General features: G+C 37.1%; 1 protein-coding gene across 1 annotated transcript; it reads right to left on the bottom strand.

The window, feature by feature from the left end:
- Nucleotides 1-3,593: 3,593 nt before the first annotated feature.
- On the bottom strand, nucleotides 3,594-7,560 carry LOC125492865 (DNA topoisomerase 1-like). The gene is made up of 5 exons (XM_057391468.1): nucleotides 7,537-7,560; nucleotides 6,639-6,758; nucleotides 6,451-6,541; nucleotides 6,242-6,375; nucleotides 3,594-3,716 (listed from the first exon to the last, which is right to left on the bottom strand). Exons 1-5 carry the CDS (start codon nucleotides 7,558-7,560, stop codon nucleotides 3,594-3,596), a joined length of 492 nt encoding a protein of 163 aa, XP_057247451.1.
- Between the last annotated feature and the right edge of the window lie 19,273 nt (nucleotides 7,561-26,833).

A 26,833-nucleotide genomic window follows, 5' to 3' on the forward strand; every position in this document is an offset into this window, starting at 1 on the left:
CTATGTCTTCTGCCTCAGCCTGAATTCCTCCGTCAAAATGTGCGGGCGCACAGGTAGCTGGTGCGGGCGCACCAGACACAGGTGCGGGTGCACCATGTGCTGGGTGCGGGCGCACTGATTGTCTTTTTTCTCCAATTGGTGTGGTGCGGGCGCACCAGTGATATGTGCGGGCGCACCACGTGTGCGGGGAACTCTAGCGCACCTCATGGCTCTCCATCCTCTAGCTGTTCCTTTAGCCATGTCTCGCATTACTCGGCCCCGAAAAGGGTCATACTGCAATAAAACACGAGCAAACATGGTGAAAGCATATGTGCTAGAAATTCGATCAAATAGATCGAAAATCTAGCAAAATGTCACTATGATCAAGTATGATCAGTGAATGAAATAGAAGGGAAAATTGAGGAGAAAGAGGGAAGAAAGGGGAAAAAAAGGAACCAAAACAAGCCAAAAGGAAGCCATAAAGTGCGTTAGGAACGCACTTATCACATAGCGGGGTAAAAGATCGTTGGGAATTTGTGTCTGTTACTTGGGTAATTAGAATTCAAGTTTTGAGCTATAGAATAAGAATAAGAGTCTAGATTTTGGAATAAGAGTATTGAATTCGAAGTTGTAATTTGAGGAAATATGAAATCTATTTGTTGGGAATATTGAAAACTTTTTCATAGAAATTTAGTAAGGGCTATCCGAGGTTGTAGTGCTTGATATATGGATACTTAAGGTTGACCTATGAGTTTGTGTTTTGAAGTTTCGAGGACGAAACTTATTTTAAGGGTGGTAGAGTGTAATAGCCTGAATTTTTAAACAGGTTCAAATATTTTGTTAGTTATATTAAGTCTTCATCAAGATTTGGTCCTTTAAGTAGTTAGAGCTCTCTCCAACATCATACAAAGATAAAAGTGGATAAGAACCATCATTCTTAATGGTTAAGAAAGTTTGTGGATAAGCACTATCATTTTTAATGGCTAAGAAAGCTTGTGGATAAGCACTATCATTCTTAATGGTTAAGAAAGCTTGTGGATAAGCACTATCGTTCTTAATGGTTAAGAAAGCTTGTGGATACACAATATCATTCTTAGCGGTTAAGAAATCTTGTGGATAAGCACTATCATTCTTAGTAGTTAAGAAAGATTGTGGATTAGCACTATCATTCTTAGTGGTTAAGAAAGTTTGTGGATAAGTACTATCATTCTTAGTGGTTAAGAAAGCTTGTGGATAAGCACTATCATTATTAATGGTTAAGAAAGGTCAAAGAGGATAAGCACTATCATTCTTAGTGGATTAGAAAGCTTTGGGAACCATAGATAATTTAGAAAGTCCTTGAGAGCCTTAAACATTAATATTGTGAAAATCGTTTGGAGATTGTTTTATCGGGTAACGATGAACTTCCAGTTAAAGAACCTTTTCGGGATGAATCCGAGCTCAGCACCTAACCAAACTTGATATATGACATACTTGGGATGTCGTAAGGTTAAAATGGTCATTAATGCCCAATAATTACGAGGCTCAATAGGGTAAATTGCCAACATAGTAAAAACTGGCCAGCTGAAATTACAGCTCAGACCTATGCTCAAAGAAAGCTGCTTAGCAGCTACTTAAGTGTCGATCTCTCAAAACCCTTTGTGTGCATGAAAGCCAACATTTCAAGCTAACATCTCCAACAAGAATCACCCAGAAGAGGTTTCCCTCCCTCATGGGTACCGCCAGAACAACCTATAAAAGGCTTGCTCTAGAGTTACGTCTCTTTTCTCTTATTTCTTCCTCTTGGACACCCAATTCTCATTACATAAAACTTAGCTAGACATAATTCTTTAGTGTTTCAAGCGTTTAGTAGAGTTTTCAAGCTTTGGAAAATTGTAGAAAACTTCATAGGAACATAAAACAGATGGTTGTAAGTACATCTTTGCATCTCCCTTGTAATTAGCTTAGTTATTTATGTTCTAATAGCTTGTTTAAACTAATATTTAGCATTTTTACATATTCAGGGGGGCTATAGGAAGAGTAAACCATTTGGGATACGAAGTTTTAAGTGTACTGAGCAACCTAAGTGAAGTTACACACTTAGGCTATGTTTAGTTCACCTGAAATTTTCAGATCTGAACTTATCTGATCTGATCTGAACTTATTTTTTTTAATCTGATCTGATCTGATCTAATTTGAACTGATCTGATCTGATCTGAACTGATCTGATCTGATCTGATCTGATTTACAAGATTTTATCTTTTATAAAATATGTTGTTACTATCATATTATTACTTTGTAATTCATTATTATGCAATACATTATAAGATCTTATTTATAGTATTACTATTATGATCGTTTTATTTCTATTACAACTTTTACACAACTTTTATTATTAACAATAATGATAACTATTATCATTATTATGATAACAACAATAATTATAATCATAAGAATAATAATTATTACTAAAAATAATTACATAATCCAAGTCATTAATTTATAAGAGCACTTATACAATGTTTCACACTCTCCCTTAAAAAAAAATTCACACTTGAGAAGTCGGCATAATTAACTTTTTTTTCATATAAAATAACATAAGATAAATAAACAACTATGACTTACGCAAGAAAGAAATAAATAGTGTGCAACTTCAAATAGCTTGAGAGAGATTTGGAATTCGGTAGGAAGAGGTATACCGAATCTAAATTTATAATTTGTACCTCGCACATTGCTTATTTTGAATTGTAATCCGAACTTAGTAGTTTTGTTGTCATGAGTTTGAGCTATCATATTTTATATATTTCTTATTTTTGCGTCAATCTTATGTTCTTAACACGTGGCTTTTAATTTGCTATCATTTAATAACAACAAAATAACTTAAAATAATAATAACAAATGATATTTATAATGATAACAACAAGATTAATAGCAATTACCAATATTAATAATTAATAAGTACAACAACAACAATAATAATCCTTTTGAACAAATGTAATAGTAAATAATAATACCCCCTTTGTATTTTTTTTATCTTTCTCACTTAGAATCTTGACACGATTAACAATTAGAGAGAATCTTTTAGTTTTTTCTCAATATATAACAAAAAATATAGTCATGTGGGGTCTTGTTTGATTCGTCTCAATGAGTACTTTATTAATATTCAATTATTATAATTTTTACTAATATGTAATGAAAGACATTTAATAGTAATAATGAGTTATTAAATATAAGCATGATCTGATCTAGACTGATCTGATCTGATCTGATCTGAACTTACTTTTTCTGATCTGATCTGATCTGATCTGATCTGATTAGATCTGAAATAAGCAAAAATAAGGTGAACTGAACATAGACTGATCTTACCTACAGAAGGGCTGCGCTTATTTAAAAAAGCGCAGCCCTACTAGTGAAGGGCTGCGCTTTATTTAAAAAGCGCAGCCCTTCTGCTTAGTAGGGCTGCGCTTTTTTAAAAAAGCGCAGCCCTTCACTAGTAGGGCTGCGCTTTTACGAAAAGCGCAGCCCTTCCTGCGCAGCCCTTTATGTTTTTTCCCCTAGTGAACGGCCATGGAAATGCCTTAAATCAACACTTGATATTAACGGCCAAGAGTGAATAACCTTGACAAAACGTAAGACTAGCTGACTAACCCCCAACAAACCAAGCCACAACCAGAGTCAAAATCACATACCTCTTTGTTAGCATGCTGATAAATGGCAATTTTTTCCGGCACCTCTCCACTTCCAGCCCCTTCAGCAAGCTATCATATGAAAGAAATTTTTAAACATAAGAGTAGAAGATTTGAAGCATACTTTTAGTTAATAACATGAAAGAACCATCATATGATACAGCATATAACTGAACTTATTGGAGAGTCCTAATCCATTTAATTGAACAGGCTATTCGGATCAGCCATGTAAATAAATGGGTTAAAAATCTCAACCTTAACCCACTATTTTTTAGTTAGATTCAGGTCTGGTTGTTGGATCGGACAAGGGTTCTCTTCTATTGGGGAAAAGCAATAGAGGATTCTGCTCTTGTATATCTTTAATTTAAGTTTCACAGTATCAAACCACTAGTGGAAAAATGAAGAAGGGTTGCGCTAAAAAAGGCATGTAGGGCTGCGCTTTTTGACAGCAGCCCTTTCAGTAGCAGCCCTTCACTTTTTAATTAGGGCTGCGCTAGAAAAGCGCAGCCCTTAAGCTAGAAGGGCTGCGCTAGTTAGAAAAAAGCGCAGCCCTTCTAGCCCAGAAGGGGTGCTTTAGTTAGGAAAAAGCGCAGCCCTTCTGAGCTAGAAGGGCTGCGCTTTTTCCTAACTAGCGCAGCCCTTCCTACCAAATAAATAAATAAATAAAAAAAAATTTTTTGTTGACATTTTTTTACTCATAATCTCACATTTTCTGAAATTAAACAGAAGAGAAGAGAAACGAAACGAAAATACTAAACCCAAAACAATAAAAAGAATGAAACGAAAATGAAAAAAGGAACAAAAACTAATATACAAAGAGAAGTATACAATAAGTATACAAGAACATTAATCAAAACAAAGATGAAAATACAAGAATTATATACAAAGAGAAGTATACAAGAACATTAATCAAAATAAACAAAGAGAAGTATACAAGAATAACATTAATCAAAATAAACAAAGAGAAGTATACAAGAATAACATTAATCAAAATAAACAAAGAGAAGTATACAAGAATAACATTAATCAAAATAAACAAAGAGAAGTATACAAGAACATTAATCAAAAGAAAGAGAAGTATACAAGAACATTAATCAAAATATATAAACAAAGAGAAGTATACAAGAACATTATAGATCTAAAAGACAAGAACTACAACCTAATAATGTTCAAATACATAAAACAAAACCCAAATACATAATTTAAGGGAAAAAAAAAATTTCGGAAAAACTTAAAATGGCTATTTGGAGGCTTAAACGAACTCGGATGGCTTAAAAAGCCTAAACGTCACAGCGTAGCGTTGAGTTTGACTCGTTGGCCCGTTCCGCTTCCGAAAAGGTATCACAATAGGCAATCGGACTCCGTCGCCATGTTTAGTGCAAATCATTTCAAGGTTTTTGTCGCAAATGTTTATGGGAGTTTTTAAGAGAGAAGAGAATGAGAGAGAAGAAGGATGAGAGAAGAAGGATGAGAGAGAAGGAGGAAAGGAATAATGAGGGACGTGAGAGAGGAGAGAGAATGAGGGATAATATATTTGACGAATCCCCGCTCAATATTTCAAAGCCCACGATTCCGAAATTTCAAATTTTTTCAGGAAGGGCTGCGCTTTTTTAAAAAAGCGCAGCCCTACTAAGTAGAAGGGCTGCGCTTTTTAAAAAAGCGCAGCCCTACTAGTGAAGGGCTGCGCTTTATTTAAAAAGCGCAGCCCTTCTGCTTAGTAGGGCTGCGCTTTTACGAAAAGCGCAGTCCTTCCTGCACAGCCCTTTATGTTTTTTCCCCTAGTGAACGGCCATGGAAATGCCTTAAATCAACACTGAAACACTGGTTCTCTTACATGATAAACATGGTATTGCAATTCTAATCAGGGCCGTTCCTGAATATAATTGGGCCCGGGGTAAAATTTAGAAAATGGGCCCCTAACGCACGAGAGATATAATGAAATATACAATATAAAAATTCTAATACAAAGTTTTCATTAACCCCCTTTGTTAAAAAATTGTGATTCTTCCAACTCCTTTATTCTTTTTTTTTTTCTTTTCTTTCTTTTTTCACTACAAATAAATGTTTAGACAACATTATATGATAATTCAATCATACTTATATTTTAAGACGAAATCACACGTTTCCCAAATGCCATACCAGAAATATGAAATAAAAGGATCAATGAACCTCATTACAACAATCCAGTATTATGAAAGCAATTTTAAGTTCCAAAAGCAAGTATGTTCTTCATCAACAACATTACAACAATCAACAATCCAGTATATAAATTCGAAAATTGTTTAAATATAAAGATTTAGTGTGAAAATTCTTTATCATCTTTGCTACTTGACATCTGCAACTTCTTGACAAAAAACTACAACAACACTATATGAAGTCCAAAATATTAATGAACAATCTATAGCCACAAACAAATTACGCAGAAACTTCTATTGCTGGAGGATGATTAACTTGAAAAACATTTGGTAGTTTACATATATAACATTTCCTCTATTTTGTCCTAAGGAGCACGGGTTATGAAATCATGTGAGAGAAAAGCAATAACCTTTCACTTCATACTAAGCAAGAGACAGGAGAGATAGTCATTGATTTCTTACCATATTATCCAAAGTGACAGATGCATTAAATGTACGGAATACTTTCGCAGTGAGCCCGGGCATTAGTTCTTTTAGATGAGCATTCAACTTGCTGGTGTCCAACTTGTCAAAGAGATCATCACCATCCCGCTTCCCTATTTAAAGGAATCAATATTGTCAATCAAAAAAAAAATTACACAACACACCAAATGAACATTGTTTATTCATACCTTCTCTGAACTGCTCAACAGCTTTGTAGACAAGAGGGTCCGCTTCAAATTGCTTGTAGTACTTGATTGAATCTTTACCAAGGAAATCAAACTGGACAGAAATTCAACTGCATTTATACATGTCAACTGCCATTAGACAACAGCAATTAACTGTTGAATCTAACTAGAAAGAAGGTATACCATCCTACCTCCAATATATTTGGTGGTTTTAGTGTTACATTTTCCACTTTCAATGTACAACAACTAACAGTATCTGCTTCATCGTCGTCCTGAAACAAAGCAAAATTTCTAAAAAAAAAAAAACTAAACTAAACGTAAAGGAACATGATAAAATAGCAACAAGAAAATCAAATTAGTGAAAAAACAAAAACGTACTACAATTTCAACTCAAGAACAAGAGTAGATCTCTTCGATTTCTCCGCCGACAATGTGACAGATTTTCAGATCAGTACCCAGAAAACTCGAAAATTGGAAACCCTAGAATTCGAGAAATTAAAAAAAAAGACGATGTAAAATAAAATAAAAACTTGAAATCAAAATATCTTACCTTCTTAGAAATGGAGTTGAAGAAACCCTTTTTTTGGATTCTCTTTTTTCTCCGTTTCACTTTCTCTCTCCTCAGTCTCTATCTCTTCAATAAGCATCCGTTGCTCTGTTGGATTGAGAGGGAGGAGGAAGGAGCAGATCTGAAGAGGAGAGAGATGAGGGATTAGGGTTGACAGGTTGAGTAAGGAGAGGGAGGAATGAGGAGAGAGAGGGAGGAGTGAGAACACGCAACTTTGTTTTGTCTTTTTTTTTCATCAGCGACCGTTTAACATAGTTGCTTAAATTGAAAAAATCTAAAAATTAAAATAATAAAATTAACGACTGTTCTAAACGGTCGTTGACAAACAACGACTGTTTATCCGTCGCTAAATGCTCTAAAAGCCGTCGGTGGCAACCACCGTTTTAAACAGTCGCTGACTGCAAGAAGAACGACCGTTTTTAGAACCGTCGCAGTGAAGCCGTCGTTGTTTTGGCCTTTTCTTGTAGTGAAAGTCCAAGATTTAAGTTTATATATAGAGAAGTTTATTCAGAATTACTTACAATATAGATTAATTCTTTTGCCATGTGTTATTTCCCTAGGAACACTACAAGAGGGGGGGTGAATTGTAGGTGTAGAAATAAACGTAACTTTTTGCGGAAATTAAAACTTAAACGAATAAACAAGCTAAAGGAACACAAGGGATTTTTACGAGGAAAAACTTCTTGGGCCCAACAAGAAGAAACAACCTCGACCACTAGGGATTTTAAACTCAACACTTTCACTAATTAGGCCAAACAACTCTGTTACAACCTAATTCTAACTCGAGCCCTACCTTGAGTTCCTAAACTCAAGTTCCTGAACCACTGTTCCCTTAACAGCAGTTCCTCTCAACTTCACTCGAAGTTTTCTCACACATACAAGCTTCACTCAAAGCCTTTCTCTTACAGAACTTCACTCAAAGTTCCCTTACCCCAAAAACCAAAATACAATTGATCGAAATAAGCTTAGTGGAATTAGAGTAAGAAGGCAAAGAACAAATGGCTATTATGAGAGAATGAAGGCACTGACACTTAATAAGTTAAACTCACTTAATTACTTAGTCAGACACAATTTGGAACTTATCTAGACTTCTATATTTATAGTGTAATCATGAAGAACGTGGGATAATGTTAGAGTACACGTTTTAATCCATTTACCCATGATGTTCCTTCCCCTAAGGAACACGTTTTACATCATGTCCCATGATCCCATGAACTATAAATGAACGTGGATAAAATGCAGCCATTACTCCTAAATAATAGGAGTTCCTTCAACATTATCCGAAAATCAGTTTTTATAAACTCTTTTTATCTTTAAATCTGAATTTCTAATCTTTAAGAAAATAATATCTTTGAAATAAAATCTTTCTAACAACCGGATATTATTTTCTTATTTTCCGAAAAATAATATCTTTCCAAAACAGATTTTCTTTTTAAAACTGATTTTATCATTTGAAATTAGAAATAACTAATTTCCTATAATCTAGGCATGACTTACTCCATTATCTTTTAACCGTTACACGCCTAAGTCTAGTTCCTTATATTAGTTCAGTTCCTTTAACATATTTACTAAGTGCCACTGAGTTTGTTCCTTACAGAGGAACAAACGCTTCATTCTCAAATATTCTGCCACAGTTCCTTACCATTCTTTCTTTGTTCCTTTACATTGGAACTAGAAAATAAAACGCCTAGCTTCTATTATTCTTGATCCAATGCTTGCTCCAGTATCAACATAGAAACTTCTTTACTTAGCCTTTGAAATCCTCTCTTGACTTCTTCATTGACTTTGTATTCTCCAGTTCCTTGCATTGATACCTTAGACACCATACACTTAAATAATTCATTAGTTCACTACTTAGTTTGTTCCTTTGTTTCTTTGTCATTATCAAAACTAGGGTTCAACAATTTCCCCCTTTTTGATGATGACAACAAAGGTACAAACTAAGGAAAATAACAAATAATATAAGTGAATGAAAATAAAAACATAAAGAAGAAAATGAAAAAAAACACAATTATATGAGTAACTGAAGTTTTTGATTTTTCATTTACCTTAACCTATTTTTGATTTTTCATTTACCTTAATTTTTAATTTTTTATTTTTTTTCAATTTTTTTTTTATGTACAGTACAGTTTGTTCCTTAAATCCTTTTCCCCCTTTGTCATCCTCAAAAAGAATAGACCCTGCATGAATTGATGAATTGATTTAACACCTTAAGACCAATATGCAAGCACCATTAGTGGTTAAGTTAGAAAATCAAAGAGTAAACTTGCTCAAACATCAATCACATAATACTAGCCATTCCAAGGAAGAAATTATGCAAAGCATTTAGAAACATAGACAATATAGCAAAAGTCATTGTTATATAGCACTTGTTCCATAACAAAACAAAGAAAGAAAAGAAAAAGAAGAAACAAAAGTTGTGTTCCTTATGAAAGAAACAGGAACAACAAAACAATAAAAGAAACTAAGAAAGGGAAGGGGAATGGTGTTCCTCTACAACTTCTTCTTCAACCACATCCTCCAACTTTTTCATCACCACCCCATGATGTAGTTCAACCTGTTCCTTCAGCTCCTCCAAGTACGAGCCATAGTGTCCATCTTCTTTTGCTGCGAACCACGGTATCACTCAATTTCTTCATAAGACTTATCATAGTATCAGTTTTGGCATCCAAAGTCCAATGAAGATGATTGTAAAATTTTATCATATGTTGTGCAGGAAGGCAGACTTCATTAACCCAGTTAGTGTCATCCGGATTTTCCTGTTCCTTACCTTGGAACTAGAGGCAGATGGGGGATGTGTGAAGGAACTGGGAGGTTTGAGTGGAAGGCTCATCTGTTCCAGGAATGGAAACAGAAGGTGAAGGGTGATAAATGGGAGGAAGAAATGGTGGTGTGGGTGGAAGAGTTGTGGAGGTGGAAGCAAAAGGATTTGGTCCTTTTATTTCATCCTTCAACTGCTCAAAACTTGAAGGAACAGAGAAGGACGAAGGTGAAATGGAGGGTATTTTTGTGAAGGAACAGAGAGTTTGGGAGATGGTGGAGGTAGTGTTCCTTGAGAGTGAGGGTACCTGTTCCTCATTATCCGAAAGGACTAAAGGAGAGTCCTCATTGGAAGGAACAGGAACAGGAGCAATTTTTCGACGAGTGCTCTTTCTCACTCTCAAAGGAACAGAGGGTTTAGGCTTAGTGGCAATGTGTTTGCGCCTCTTAGGTTATTGTTCCTCGGTTAGGAACAGGAACAGGATTATCCAAATTACATCATTGTCTCTTCTAATCTAGTTAGGCAGTTTTCTTTTTCCTGAGGAACTGGAACCATTTTCCTTGAATGAGAACACCTTCTTGGACAGACAAGCCAAGTCCATTTAGGGTCTTCTCATTCAAGATGTTCCCTTGTTTGATGCCTATGTGGTCCAACCGAAAGTCTTACTTCAAAGTGATGAAGTAAAGAAGTTATTAGGCACCGTACCAATCACACAATGTTTTCAATACAGTGAGTTAAATGTTGAATGAAGAGGGAAGGGAATTGATTTGTATGTTGGTCTAAGCAAAACATGTAACACATATCCAAGAGACCCACTTCATTCCTCTTTTCAGTTCGAGGAATGAGTGCTCTCCAAACCAAGTTAAACAATACTTTGTGAAGGGGAGAGAGTAGGTTATGGTTAATTTGTTTTGGCCAGCTGTTCCTCCAAAATATTCTAAGATTTTGTCTTGAGGAAAATTCGGAAAGGAAACAGTTCCTTTCCTTTTAAAATACAAATCAGTTCCTTTGCAAGGAACTTCCCATACTTTGCTTAAAGTTGCTTGATTAAACCTTATTTTCTTGCCTCTAACTTCAGTTGTGCAAGTTCCATTAGTATTAACAAAATTTGCACAAAACTCGTCCATAGCTAGAGGAACAAGAGCATTATTAAAGGCGAATTCAAACAAGAATTCCATGCCTTGTTCCTTTAGAATGGGTTAATTCTAGAAATTCAATTTTATTTGCCCATTCTAAATCGACGCAAAAGCCCAAGACATACCTAGATTCACTTCGTTCGACCCTTTTCTTGGAAGACGAAGAAACAGTTCCTTTGGAAGGAACAGGTGCAGTTTCTTCTTCTTCTTCCCCAATCAATTTTCTTCTTCTCATGCTCCTTCTAGGAGATTCTAATTGCTGTTCCTCTATGGGGTTTTCTTGAATTATGTCGGTTTCAAGGGTTTTAGTTGGAGATGAAGAAATTTCCATTTTTGAAGTGTCGGTTGTTTTTGGTGTTGGAAAAGGTGAGTTTCTTGAAGTTTTTGCCATGATTTATGAAGGTTTGGAGGTTTTTATGGAGTATCAAAGGGTGTGATGAGGTTTCGGATTTGGTGAAGATGAACGTTTGAGAGGAACACGGTTTCTTAGATGAATTGAAGAAGGAAGTTTTGCATGTAATAGTAATTATGACACGCGGGAAAGAAATAAAGCAAAGAAAATAAAATAAAAATTAAAGAAGAAAACGAAAAGATAATAAGAACCAAGATTTAATTAAACTGGTTCCCCTTATTTTTGGATTTTATCGGATTTTTCGGATTTTTATGAATTTTAATTTTTGAAAGAAAATAAATGCTAAGGAACTTGTGCTATAGGAACAACTAATGCTACATTCAATATCCTTCATACTATGCATGTTTCTTGACCTTAGGAACAGTAAGGGGAGTATTATGTGACATTTGTGAGTTGTTTAGTTTCTTTGACTTCATGTTATGTTTTCAACATTCCAATTTGCAATGGTCTTAGGCAATTAAACACAATTATTTTTAGCACACAAAGTCACTCAAATTGATTCAAACATGGGGGAATTGACATAGGAACAATCACTTAATTTTTATTAAGCCTAACTCAAGCCTTAATTTTCATATCTATCTCTTTGCAAAGGCTTAGTTAGGATATCAGCAATCTGATAATCAGTTTGACAAAACTCAAGTTTGATCAAACCTTTTTCGACATTTTCTCTTAAAAAGTGATGTCTAATATGTATATGCTTTACTCTAGAATGATGCACTGGATCTTTAGATATACTATAGCACTTGTATTGTCACAATAAATAGGAACACATTCAAAGTTTATTCCATAGTCACTAAGTTGTTGTTTTATCCAAAGCATTTGAGAGCAACATGCAGCAGCAGCTACATATTCTGCTTCAGCAGTGGATAAAGCAACTGTGTTTTGTTTCTTGGTACTCCAAGAAACTAAACTATGACCAAGGAATTGTGCCATACCTGAGGTGCTTTTCCTATTAACAAGATCTCCAGCATAATCTGCATCTGCATATCCTTTTAGTTCGAATGTATCACTTCTTGGATAGTAGAGTCCAAGATCATCTGTTCCTTTAAGGTATCTAAGAATTCTCTTCACAGCAGTGAGGTGAGACTCCTTTGGATTTGCTTGAAATCTAGCACACAAACCAACACTGAAAGCTATGTCTGGACGACTAGCAGTTAGATAAAAGTGAACCAATCATTCCTCTAATTTTGTTTGATCAACATTGTTCCTATGGAGTCTTCATCAATCTAGTTGAAGTTCCCATAGGAGTGTGATTTTCTTTGAATTTTCGAGGCCATATTTCTTTAATAGTTCCTTTATGTATTTTTGTTGGTGAACAATTATACCTTTTTCAGTTTGTTTGATTTGTAGTCCAAGAAAGAAATTTAACTCCCATCATACTCATTTCAAATTCATTGCTCATGAGATTGAGAATTCTTTGCACAATGTTTCATTAGTAGCTCCGAATATGATGTCATCAACATATATTTGAACAAGCAAAATATCAGTTCCTTTAGATTTTAGGAACAAGGTTTTATCAACCTTTCCTCTTTTAAAGTTATTTTCTAAAAGGAACTTAGATAATCTCTCATACCATGATCTAGGTGCTTGTTTTAACCCATAAAGAGCTTTATCAAGCTTGTAGACATGATTTGGGAGATTGTTATTTTCGAAACCAGGGGGTTGTTCAACATATACATCTTCGTTTAGATAGCCATTTAAAAATGCACACTTAACATCCATTTGATATAATTTAAATCCCATGTAAGCAGCAAATGCAATTAAGATTCTAATGGCTTCTAATCTAGCTACAGGAGCAAAGGTTTCTTCATAATCAATTCCTTCTTGTTGGTTATAACCTTTTACTACAAGTCTAGCTTTGTTTCTTACAATGGTTCCATATTCATCTAGTTTGTTTCTAAACACCCATTTTAAGCCAATTACTTTTTGTTGTTTAGATGAAGGAACTAGATGCCATACCTTGTTTCTTTCAAACTCATTTAATTCAGCTTGCATTGCAATAATCCAATCAGAGTCAGTTAAGGCTTCTTCATGATTTCTTGGTTCCATCATTGATAGGAACGCATGAAATGCACAAAAGTTCCTTAACTGAGATCTAGTTTGCGTACCTTTGGATATGTCGCTGATTATGAGTTCCACAGGATGTGACTTTTGTAATCTCCAAGGTTTTGGTTGAAACTCTCTTATAGGAACATGTTGTTCCTCATGAGTTCCTTGAGTGGATGAGGAACTCTGCTCAGTTGTTCCTCTGTTAGCCTCGGTGGACTCAGTTCCTTCATTTAGAGGAACAGGAGATCTTCTCCTCCTTGAGGAACAGGAATCATTGATCTCATTATTTTCGAATTCCTCGTTCCTTTCCTCTTTCACTTCTTCTTCTTCTTGTGAATCTGTGTTCCTTGACTAGGTTGCGCTAACCCTATCTCATAGTCATCAACCTGTATGCTTGGATTATGTTTGTCAGATTCATCAAAGATTACATGAATCTTTCTTCAACACACATAGTTTCTTGTTATATACTCTATAAGCTTTACTATGTGAGGAGTATCCTAAAAATGTTGCTTCATCACTCCTTGCATCAAATTTTCCAAGATTATCTTTTCCATTATTATGCACATAACATTTGCATCCAAATGTTCTAAATAGGTGATTTTGGTTTCTTTCCAAAGTAAAGTTCATAAGGAGTTTTATTAATGATAGGTCTCATCATGGCACGATTAATTATGTGACAAGCAGTATTAACAGCTTCAGCCCAAAAGTTCCTTGGAAGTTCACTAGCAATTAACATGGTTCTAGACATTTCCTCCAAAGTTCTATTTTTCCTTTCTACAACACCATTTTGTTGTGGTGTTCTAGGGGCAGAAAAATTATGATCTAGGCCATTATCTCTGCTTAGGTCATCAAATTTATAATTTTCGAATTCCTTGCCATGATCTGATCTAATGTGCATTATTTTATGTCCACTTAGGTTTTGAACTCTTTTAGCAAAGACAAGGAACTCATCATAAGTTTCATCTTTACTAGAGAAAAAAATAACCCAAGTGTACCTAGAGTAGTCATCTACAATCACAAGTACATATCTCTTTCCACTTCTGCTTTGAATTCTCATGGGTCCACATAAGTCCATATGAATTAACTCTAATGGTTTAGTGGTGCTTACAATCGTTTTAGATTTGAAAGAGGATCTTACTTGTTTACCTCGTGCACATGCATCACAAACTTGATCAATATGAAATTTTATAGATGGTAATCCTAAAACAAGGTCTTTTGATCTAAGTTTCTCAAGTAATGAAAAGCTAGCATGTCCTAGACGCTTGTGCCATAGAAGTGAATCATCTTCAATAACACTAAGACAAGTTAAATTGATTTGAGGAACAAGGTCTAGATCCACAATGTATGTGTTCCCTTTCCTTGTTCCTTCCAAATAACCTTCTTAGTTTTAATGTTGATGATTAAGCATTTTTCTTTATCAAATTTTACAGTATTTCCTTTGTCACAGAATTGAGAAATGCTTAATAGATTATGTTTTAGACCTTCAACTAAAAATACATTTTCAATGGAGTGTAATGGTGACTTACCGACCTTACCCATAGCAACAATGTTACCTTTCTTATTATCACCAAATGTTACACTGCCACCTTCATAGGTTGTGAGTGAGAGAAACTTCGTTTTGTCTCCTGTCATGTGCTTGGAACAACCACTATCGAGATACCAAGTGTTGTTCCCCCTCACTCCAACCTGCAAAAATCAACTAGTTGTTAGTTGAAGGAACCCCATCTTTCGTGGGTTCCTGTTCTTGACTAGGATTTGTTTTGACAACCCATTTTTTCTTACTTATTGTCACTTTTTCCCAATCATCTCAGATTTTATTGACATTGATTATTATGTAATACATACAGAACTTATCACTAGGTAGATCAACATATTTCTTTGTCTTGTTCCTTTTCTTGTAGTTTTCAAAACCAAGACCTTCCTTCCTTTTGGTCTGTGGTTTCTCAATCCACTTAGGAACTTTCATGATTTTGCCTCTGTTCCTTGCGACAACCAGTTCCTTTTTAAGATTACAGATCTGTTCCTTTAAAAATTTTTCTCTTTATTATTTTTTCAATCTCAGATCTGTATCCTTTCAAAGGGGTTGATCTTATATCAAAGGAACTCAGAACAGGGACAAATTCCTTCAAGTGTGAAATCTCTAAATTAATTAGATAATTTTCATTTTTCAAACTCTCATAACATTCTTTGATTTTTAAGTTTTTATCAAACAAATCAAAAATCTAGTTTCGACATCAGTTCTCATTTTCTTAAGCCATTCTATGTGTTCCTTGCAAACCTTTAAGGCTTGTTCCGTTTGTTCACGTTTTTCACGTTCATCTCTACATTCAAGAATTGCATCATAAAGAAGATCATATATTTCAGTCCTAGTTTTACCATCTAGTTCTGACTCAAGTCCATGTTGACTTACCTCAATTTTTCTTCATCTTCTTTTTCGTCGATGTTTGCCATAGGCAAAGGTTTGCTGTTTCTTCAGTTGGTTGTTCCTCTTCTCTTCCGTCTCTGAATCTCCCCAAGCAGCTATCATAGCTTTGCGCACATTTGCCTTAGAGAAAGGTGTTTTGATTCTTTGTTCCTTTCAGCAAAGCGTTCCTTGTTCCTTTCTTTGGTTTTGTCGTTTTCCCAAAGAGGACATTCTTTGATGAAGTGATCTGTACTTCCACATTTATGACAAGCAGCTTTGTTAGAAAATTTCTTAGTTTTACCTTTGAAGTTTCCATTCTTCATGTTCCTGTACATCTTTCGAAATTTTCGAACCATGAGGGCTGCTTCTTCTTCTTCAGAGTCCGAATCATCTTCATCATCTGCTTTGAGAGCAATTGATTTTGATTTGGAGCTTTCACCATATTCAGTATCAAGGTGAAGCTCATGAGTCATAAGTGACCCTGCCAGCTGTTCTAAGTTGAACTTAGTGAAGTCTTTTGTTTCTTGAAGAGCGTGACTTTAGCCATCCATCTGTCCTTAGGAAGACTCCTAAGAACTTTCGAACCTGTTCCTCAGATGAAATAAACTTTCCAAGAGAAGCCAACTCATTTATAATGTTAGTAAAACGAGTAAACATGTCTCGGATGCTTTCTTTGGATTTCATGCAGAACAGTTCATATTGATTCATAAGTAAATCAATTTTCGATCTTTTAACTTCATTAGTTCCTTCGTGGGTTACTTCTAGTAAATCCCATATTTGCTTTGCGGATTTGCATCCCATGATCCTATTATGTTCATGGGGTCCAAGTCCACAATGCAATAAGTTTAATAGCCATGGCATTTACTTCCATTTTTTCAAAATCAGATTTATCATAATCAGAGAGGGGTTTAAGAGTTACCTCATTTTTGTCATTTGTAGTTGTGACTTCGAAATCACCAACTTCAATGACTCTCCATACCTGATAGTTTTCAGCCTTGATGAATATCTCCATGCGGTTCTTCCAATAGTTGTAGTACTTCCCATTGAACATAGGAGGCCTTTGAGTGGAATAACCTTCTTCAAGTTTCTCGGTGGTATTCATTGTTCCTTGGATCTTTTCCTCAATAGGGTTTCCTATCTTACGTGAGTTCTAGCTCTGATACCAATTGTTATTTCCCTAGGAACACTACAAGAGGGGGGTGAATTGTAGGTGTAGAAATAAACGTAACTTTTTGCGGAAATTAAAACTTAAACGAATAAACAAGCTAAAGGAACACAAGGGATTTTTACGAGGAAAAACTTCTTGGGCCCAACAAGAAGAAACAACCTCGACCACTAGGGATTTTAAACTCAACACTTTCACTAATTAGGCCAAACAACTCTGTTACAACCTAATTCTAACTCGAGCCCTACCTTGAGTTCCTAAACTCAAGTTCCTGAACCACTGTTCCCTTAACAGCAGTTCCTCTCAACTTCACTCGAAGTTTTCTCACACATACAAGCTTCACTCAAAGCCTTTCTCTTACAGAACTTCACTCAAAGTTCCCTTCCCCAAAAACCAAAATACAATTGATCGAAATAAGCTTAGTGGAATTAGAGTAAGAAGGCAAAGAACAAATGGCTATTATGAGAGAATGAAGGCACTGACACTTAATAAGTTAAACTCACTTAATTACTTAGTCAGACACATTTGGAACTTATCTAGACTTCTATATTTATAGTGTAATCATGAAGAACGTGGGATTAATGTTGAGTACACGTTTTAATCCATTTACCCATGATGTTCCTTCCCCTAAGGAACACGTTTTACATCATGTCCCATGATCCATGAACTATAAATGAACGTGGATAAAATGCAGCCATTACTCCTAAATAATAGGAGTTCCTTAACATTATCCGAAAATCAGTTTTTATAAACTCTTTTTATCTTTAAATCTGAATTTCTAATCTTTAAGAAAATAATATTTGAAATAAATCTTTTCTAACAACCGGATATTATTTTCTTATTTTCCGAAAAATAAATCTTTTCCAAAACAGATTTTTTTTTTAAAACTGATTTTATCATTTGAAATTAGAAATAACTAATTTCCTATAATCTAGGCATGACTTACTCCATTACTTTTAACGTTTACACGCCTAAGTCTAGTTCCTTATATTAGTTCAGTTCCTTTAACATATTTACTAAGTGCCACTGAGTTTGTTCCTTACAGAGAACAAACGCTTCATTCTCAAATATTCTGCCACAGTTCCTTACCATTCTTTCTTTGTTCCTTTACATTGGAACTAGAAAATAAAACGCCTAGCTTCTATTATTCTTGATCCAATGCTTGCTCCAGTATCAACATAGAAACTTCTTTACTTAGCCTTTGAAATCCTCTCTTGACTTCTTCATTGACTTTGTATTCTCCCAGTTCCTTGCATTGATACCTTAGACACCATACACTTAAATAATTCATTAGTTCACTACTTAGTTTGTTCCTTTGTTTCTTTGTCATAATCAAAACTAGGGTTCAACACCATGGAATTTGAGATTGAATGACTATGTAATTGGAGTCTTATATATAGGATTTTGTTTTGTGGGCCAATAGCCCATAGTTCCAGGATCGTTTTATAGGTTATGTTTCCGTTGCGAGTAAATATTTAATCTGAGGCTTATTAAGCATCGATTGTGATTAGTGAATCTTAAGTGTGTTTAGCTAGCCACTCGGTAATCGGGCTGTTACACTCACCTTGCCCCATTGCTCCCACCTCCCCCTAGTCATGTGTCCCTCGGTCTCCTATGGTAGTCCTTAATCATCACCCCATGGTGACTCGCTTAAAAGACGGAGTCACTAAGCCTAAAGTGTTCATGAATTAAAAAATTGACGTTGTCGAGTCTGAACCCACTAACTTTAAACAAACTTCTAAAGACTCATTTTGGCGTCAAGCCATGCTTGACGAATATAAGGCTTTAATTAATAATGACACATGGGAGTTGGTACCTCGCAACTATGATAATAATTTACTTGGTTGTAAGTGGATTTATCATATTAAATATAATTCTGATGGTTCCGTGGAGCGGTTCAAAGCCAGACTTGTCGTTTTTGGAAATCGCCAGCAGGCAAGTATTGATTACTTTGAAACCTTTAGTCCTGTTGTTAAATCTACTATTGTTTGCTTGGTTCTCACCATTGTTGTTTCCCTTAAATGGTCTATTCGTCAATTAGATGTCAACAATGCTTTTCTTCATGGTTTTCTTCATGAAGAGGTTTATATGCGTCAACCTTCGGATTTTATTCATCCATCTAAACCTACTCATATTTGTCGTCTCCGTAAGTCCATTTATGGTTTAAAACAAGCTCCTCGAGCTTGGTTCTCTAGGTTCAGTAACTTCCTCTTAGCTATTTGTTTCAAGTGCAGCAGTTGTGACACTTCTATGTTCACTCTCAAATATCGTGGTCATCTCATTATTCTTCTGTTATATGTTGATGACATTGTCCTTACCGGTAGTAGTCCTCCTCTTGTAATCACAAAATTCATTTCTGTCCTTTCCTCAGTTTGCTATGAAGGATTTAGGGGATCTTCATTACTTCTTAAGTGTTCAGGTTGTGCGTACTCCCTCTGGTTTATTTTTGTCTCAACATAAGTATGTTTCCGATTTACTTCATAAATTTCATCTTCGTATTATTAAACCAATTACCACACTTGTTGTTTCTAGAATAACATTGTCTCTACTTGATGGAGAACTTCTTGCTGATCCCATAGATTATCGTAGTATGGTTGGTGCATTGCAATACTTAACTATGACTCATCCAGATATTGCTTATGCTGTTAATATGGTGTCTCAGTTTATGCATGCTCCTCGTACTACTCACCTTCATGCTGTGAAAAGAATTTTCAGATATCTATAGGGCACATTGGATTTTGGTCGCTTCTTATATAGCAGCAGTTCTCCTACTGTTGTTATTGCCTACTCTGATGCAGATTGGGCAAGATGCCCTGACACGCGATGTTCTACTACTGGCTATGCTATTTTTCTTGGGAAGAATCTTATTTCCTGGTGTTCGAAAAAACCAACCTATTGTCTCCAAATCCTCCACTGAAGCTGAATACGGGGTTGTTGCCTACACAGCTGCAGAAACCATTTGGCTCAAGCAACTTCTTGCTGATATTGGCCATTTTCTTCGTCGTCCTGTGATTGTCTATTGTGATAATGTCTCTGCTACGTATCTCACGGCTAATCCAGTTCATCATGATCGTAGCAAACATATTGATGTTACTTATCACTTTGTTCGAGAAATGGTTGCCAAGGGAGGTCTTATTGTTTGACATGTTCCTACTCAGTCTCAAGTTGCAGATATTATTACTAAGGGTCTCTCTACCGACTTGTTTACTAGACATCGTACCAATATATCCGTTTTATCACCCCGTAAAGATTAGAATAATCGGTTACTAGTCATAGGCCTGTATAGTAAACACTATATATATTGTATGCCAGGGTTAACCTACTCAAGGTTAACACAATTATTCTCCACACTTGTACAATTAGAATTGATGTTAATTGTATATTTCTCTATGGGTTTATTTGTTCATCTTTTATATGAGTCTTGGTTATAAAATCTGATCATTTGGTTGACACTTTGTTATAAAACCTGTTTTAAATTGTCTTTGGTTAAGTTCAATAGTGTTAACAATTAACAAAGAAATAATCCTAGAAGTCAGAGATGCAGAACGGTTCATGTTGTCGGTTCCATATATTGTGGACGATGAGTTGAGATATGATGTTTATTGTTTCTGTGATTTTTATGTAGACCATACTCATCTATTTGTTGGAATGGAGTGGGGTTGTTGAGTATGATGTTGGAAGAGCTTTGTCTTCAAAGTGTAATCATTATGGTTTCCAGGGTCAGAAGAAAGCACTAGGGGAAAAAAAGGAAGGGCTGCGTATTCTTCAAAACGCAGCCCTTCTTTCTTGTAGGGCTGCGGTTTTAAAATAAACGCAGCACTTCTTACATGTAGGGCTGCGTTTTTGAAGAAAAGTGTAGCCCTTTTGAAAAAGGGTTGCGCTTGTAATAAAAAAATGCAGGCCTTCTTACAATAAGAAGGGCTGTGTTTTTTATTCAAGGGCATCCCTTTTTTGTGAAGGGCTGCACTTGTCAAAAAAAAACGCAGCCCTTCTTACAGTAAGAAGGGATGCGTTTGTTTGACAAGCGCAACACTTTTAAGTGAAGGGTTGCGCTTGTCAAAAAAACGCAGCCCTTCTGTTATGAAGGGCTGCTTTTTGTTGACAAGCGCGACCCTTCGTTATCTTTTTTTTTATTATTATTGAATAATGCGCGCATGTAAGGTACCAATTCAAGCACAATTCTTCCTTTCCCTCCCTTAGAAAAATTTTACGCACCACATTGCGATAAAATCCCTAATTCGAGTGCACCACCACTTGCTCCACCACCACAATGCTCCAGCACCACTGCTGCCCACCACTTTAATTCGAGTGCCACTGCCCCACCCACTGCTGCCCACCACTACTGCAATTCGGGAGGTTTGCGCACCACTGCTGCCCCACCACTGCTCCACCACCACCTTGCGCACCACCATCACCACTACCCTTCTCTTGTCTTATCTTCTCCACCATTTGAGTGGTTTAGGGTGTGGAGCTTCTCCTTCACTACGCAACGCCACCACCCACAAGCGACAATAAGATTAAGTATGAATTAATTTTGTTTTTAAGTTACTTTTGTTTTTATTAATTGAATTAAATGATTAATGTCCAATGTGGGTTTTGTTAATTGTAGGAAGAAGAGGCTGAGGAAGGCAAATAAAGTTCCAACTATCTCTTCTCTCTTCATTGCTCGTCGTTGGTGTTAAGAGATAACTAGTTTAATTTTGATGTCTTTTTTGTTTGATTTAATTTGTTAATGAGACTAAGTTGTCATGTGCTTCAAATTGATTAAGTTATAATAATTTATTGATGTATACATCTATTTTTTATAATGTATATGTATATTTCTTAATATGAGATTGTATGAAAACACAATGTAATTTAGCTATGAAATCTACAAGTTGCTTGAATCATCATCATATGCCTAGATACCCGTTCAAGTCTTGAATAGTCCCCGGTTTGGGACTGCTCTTGGACGTTTAATCTCACTTAGGTGGTGAATGTATGTCTTCTTTTCAATTCTGAGGAAATTCTTGGCTTCTCGTTTCTCTACATTGTTCTCTGGGTACATATGTAGATAAGCAATTATCTAAATTGTGTACTCGGAGAACTGTAAGGAAATGCTGCCGGATTTTCCTTAGAATTGAAAAGTTGGTATATATTCACTAGTGAGATTAGGGGATGAGAATTTGGATGATGAGTTTGGAGATGACGATAGGGCTCGGGTAGACGAGATGATACAAGAGGTTGAAAATCAATGGTGTAGACGACCTCGTATTTTTGAGTCTATGTCCCATGCTGCTGAAAAGCCGTTGTATCCAGGTTGTACCAAGTACACCAAACTTTCCGCGGTGGTAACACTGTTCAACATTAAGTCGAACGCTAGTTGGACGGACTCTAGTTTGACATCGTTGTTGGAAGTTTTAGCTAATATGCTCCCTGATGGAAATGAACTGCCAAAGTCGTACTATTATGCGAAGAAGCTGATGTGTCCTTTCGGCTTAGAGTACGAGCGGATACATGCTTGTCTACTACGATTGTGTGCTTATACGTAATGAGTATGAGCATTTACATGAGTGTCCACGTTGTGGATTGTCGAGGTACAAGCGTGAAGGAGCTGGAGGTAGTGAAGGACCACCAACTAAGGTGTTGTGGTATCTACCCATCATAGCTAGATTTAAGCGCATGTTCTCAATTAAAGGAGATGCGAAGAATTTGAGGTGGCATGCAAATCGTAGGAAGAAAGACGGTCTGCTCAAGCATCCGGCTGATTCGCCTGAGTGCAAAACTATCAACAGGGTGCATAAGGCATTTGGTAATGAGGATATATAGGAATCTGAGGCTTGGATTATGTACGGATGGCATGAACCCTTTTGGCAATCTCAGTTCGTAGCATAGTACATGACTAGTAGTTTTAGTGGTTTATAAACTTGCCTCCTTGGTTGTGCATGAAACGCAAGTACATGATGTTGTCGCTTCTTATATCGGGGCCCAAACAACCTGGAAATGACATAGATGTATACCTTCAGCCGCTTGTTGAAGATTTACAGAAGATGTGGAACGAAGGAGTGTTAGTATTTGATGCGTATGCTAATGAGATGTTCACTCTGCGTGCCATGCTTTTTTGTACTATGAACGATTATCCAGCTTATGGGAACTTATCTGGGTATAAGACTAAAGGAAAACAACCTTGCCCGATTTGTTTAGATGACATGAAATCTACACACCTTAAGGGCTGCAAACATGTGTATATGCGCACACGAAGGCTCCTCAGCCGCGACCATCCCTATCGGTTTAAGAAGAAGGCATTCGATGGGACGGTTGAAGAAGAAGTTGCTCATAGACCATTAACTGGTACTGAAGTTTATAATCAGGTGAAGGGCATTGAAACAGTCTTTGGTAAACCTGCTAGTGAGGTTGATGACCTACAGGATTATGGAAAAAACAGTCCATTTTTTGGAAACTCCCATATTGGAAAGATCTAAAGGTCAGACATTGTTTGGATGTCATGCACATAGAGAAGAATGTTTGTGAAGCTATTATCGCGACACTTATGAATATTCCGGGCAAGACAAAAGATGTTAAGGCGTCACGACTTTACTTGGAAAAAGAGGGGATTCGACCAGAGTTGTGGGCTCAGAAAAGGGACGGAAGGAAGAAGAAAAAGGAGGAAAAGGGTTGATGATGAAACTCAGAAAAGTAAAAAGGTGGAGGATTCGGAGAAGAATTATTTGCCACCAGCTTGCTACACGATGTCGCGTGCAGAGAAACGGATTTTTTGCGAGTCATTGTATGGCATTAAGGTCCCTACTGGCTACTCATCGAATATGAAGCGCTTTGTTACCTTAAATGGTGAGTTGAAGTTATCGAGTATGAAATCGCACGATTGTCATGTCATGATGCAAGTATTCTTACCGATTGCAATTCGTGGGATACTTCCAAAGCATGTGAGGCACACCATTACAGAACTGTGTTCATTTTTTCATCAATCTGCAGCAAAGTCCTAGAACAGTCGACCCTCGATTCCTAGAAAGCCAGAGTAGTTGAAACTCTATGCAAATTTGAGATGTTCCCCCCCCCCGCATTCTTTGACATTATGGTCCATCTCATTGTCCATCTAGTTCGAGAAATTAAGCTGTGTGGTCCAGTGTTTTTGAGGTGGTGCTATCCTTTTGAGAGATATATGGGAACTTTAAGGATAAAGTTCGAATCCTGCACAACCAGAAGGTAGTATAATTCAAGGGATTGTGGGTGAAGAGATCAGTAATTTTGTGGCTGAGTATTTTGCTAGTGTTGATCCTGTTGGACTTCCGACATCCCGACACGAGGGCAGACTTGAGGGCAAGGGTAATTGGTTCAAAATTGATCACACCTTCCGTAGAAAAGCGTAAACAAGCTCACTTATTTGTTTAAATGAACATATGGAGGAATTAGGTGTTAGCAATCCTGGAAAAGGAGTGAGGGCATTGACACAAATGCATAACAAGACTTTCATTGATTGGTTTCATAAACGAGTACTAATGATTTGGATGAAAGTGTTTCTGAAACAATCAAGTGGTTAGCATTTGGTCCGCGTGAAGCTGTACGCTCTTATGAGGGTTATCAAGATCTGAAGTCAAGATCGCAACAAAATAGTGGTGTTTCACTTGTGGCGTCGTCTACACAATATGCAAGCTCGAAAGATAAGTCGCCTGTACATGCTGAAAGCAACTATTATGGGGGAATACAAGAAATATGGGAGCTGGACTACTGTACTTTTAATATTTGCCTCTTGTGTTGCAAGTGGGTTGACATAATCGACGTTGTGTAAGAAACGATGATCCTTGCGGTTTCACTCTTGTTGACCTTAGTCTCTACGTGAAACTGAGGAGCCATTTGTAATTGCATCACAAGTCAAGCAAGTATTTTTTGTAACTGATCCTGCTGATCATAAGTGGTCAATTGTTGTACCTGGTAAAAGGAGTATCCTCGGTATTGGTGATGTTGATAATGAGGAAGAATATGATGCATTTGAGGACCCCCCCCTTTTACCTATCCTGAAATTAGTGTGGAAGATGATGTGAATATGTCGGAGAACTATATGCGTGTAGATCACACAGAAGGGATACATGTACTGTAGGATCCTAAGAAACGGCGGAAGGTCAATAAATCATGAGACATAAACTCAGGTCTGTGTAATTTCTCCAATTTGTAACTATTGTGTAGATTTTAAGGTTTATTTTGGTCTTTTCGCTCCCAAATCGTACTTATCGAGTCATTTAACCCCAAATTTTCTATGAACATGCTAATATGAGGTATAATGTAACTAGTGTGTAGAGTTATAGGCTTCCATTTGTTGTTGGTTGCATTTCGGGAACGAAAATGGCATTTCGGGCCTATTTTCGCCTTTTGCTCCCAAATCGTACTTATCGAGTCATTTAACCCCAAATTTTCTCTGAAGATGCTTATATTGTGTAGAGTTATAGTCATGCATTTGTTGTTGGTTGCATTTCGGGCCTATTTTTGCCCCCCCTCCCCGACTACCCCCTCCCCTGCACACTCCTCCCCCCACTACCCCACCCTCTGCTGCACCCCTCCCCTCCATTGCTGCCCCCTCCACTCCCCTGCTGCACCCCTTCCCACACAGCCCCACCCCCTGCTGAACTGCACCCCTCCCCTACTACACTGCACCCCCCTCATGCTGCCCCCTCCCCTCCCCTACTGGCTTGCTGCCCTCCCCTCCCACAGTGCCTTGCTGCCCCCTCCCCTCCCTGCCCTGCACACAGCCCCTGCACACCTCCCTACTGCACCCCTCCCCTGCTGCACTCCCCTTCCCCCACTGCCCCACCCCCACTGCACCCTCCCTCCCCCCACTGCCCCACCTCCATACACCGACCTCCCTACCCCTCCATGCACTTCCCCACCTCCCATCCCTACCCCTGCACACAACTCTACTACACATACCTCCCCTCCCCTTCCCTCCCTTCCCTGCTCTACACACAACCCCTACACACACCTCCCCACTGCACCCCTCCACTGCACTCCCCCCCCCCACTACCCACCCCTACTGCCCCCTCCCCTCCCTTCCCCGCACTGCCTCACCTTCCTGCACCCACCTCCCTGCCCCTCCCCCCATTACCCCACCTCCCATCCCTCCCTGCCCCTGCACACAGCCCTGTTGCATATCGGGAACGAAAAGGTCAATATAGGCCTATTTTCGCCTTTTCGCTCCCAAATCGTACTTATCGAGTCGTTTAACCCCAAATTTTCTTTGAACATGATTATATGAGGTATAATGTAACTATTGTTTGGATTCTTAGGTTTGCATTTGTTGTTGGTTGTATATCGGGAACATAAATGTGATTTTAGGCCTATTTATGCCTTTTTGCGTCCAATTTCTATTTCTCGAGTCATTTAACTCCATTTTCTTTTTGAATATGATAAAATGAGATATAATATAACTAGTGTGTAGAGTTTTAGGCTTGCATTTGTTTTTGATTGAATTTCCGGAAGGTATATGTCATTTTTAGAACTACTAATTAACTACGGTAAATGATTGAATTCTTATATTATGTGTTTATTCCTTACTTGGCTGTTTTACAAGGTTTATAAGAATAACACACCAAGTTTGGGGGCCTTCACGAAAGAAGAAATAGATGAAGTTCGGGATAAGTTGGCGTCCCACATTACCGATGATTGCTTATGATACATTTTAGCCCAAATCTACTAGTTTGTATCAATTCTATGTACACTTTTTAAATTATTAAATATATATTTGAAGTTAATTATTACCTTTTTCCACTTGTCATATATTATTACATTTTCATCGGGTTATTTTTGTGTCGAAGGGAGGTTTTGGGTGGGGGGTGGGGTGGTGGGGGCTGCTTGGTGGAGGGGTTGGCAGAGGGTTGGCAGAGGGTGGGCTGGGGATTGGCT

Source organism: Beta vulgaris, chromosome 8 (assembly GCF_026745355.1).
Source record: "Beta vulgaris subsp. vulgaris cultivar EL10 chromosome 8, EL10.2, whole genome shotgun sequence".
In the NCBI taxonomy this organism is placed as follows: domain Eukaryota; kingdom Viridiplantae; phylum Streptophyta; class Magnoliopsida; order Caryophyllales; family Amaranthaceae; genus Beta; species Beta vulgaris.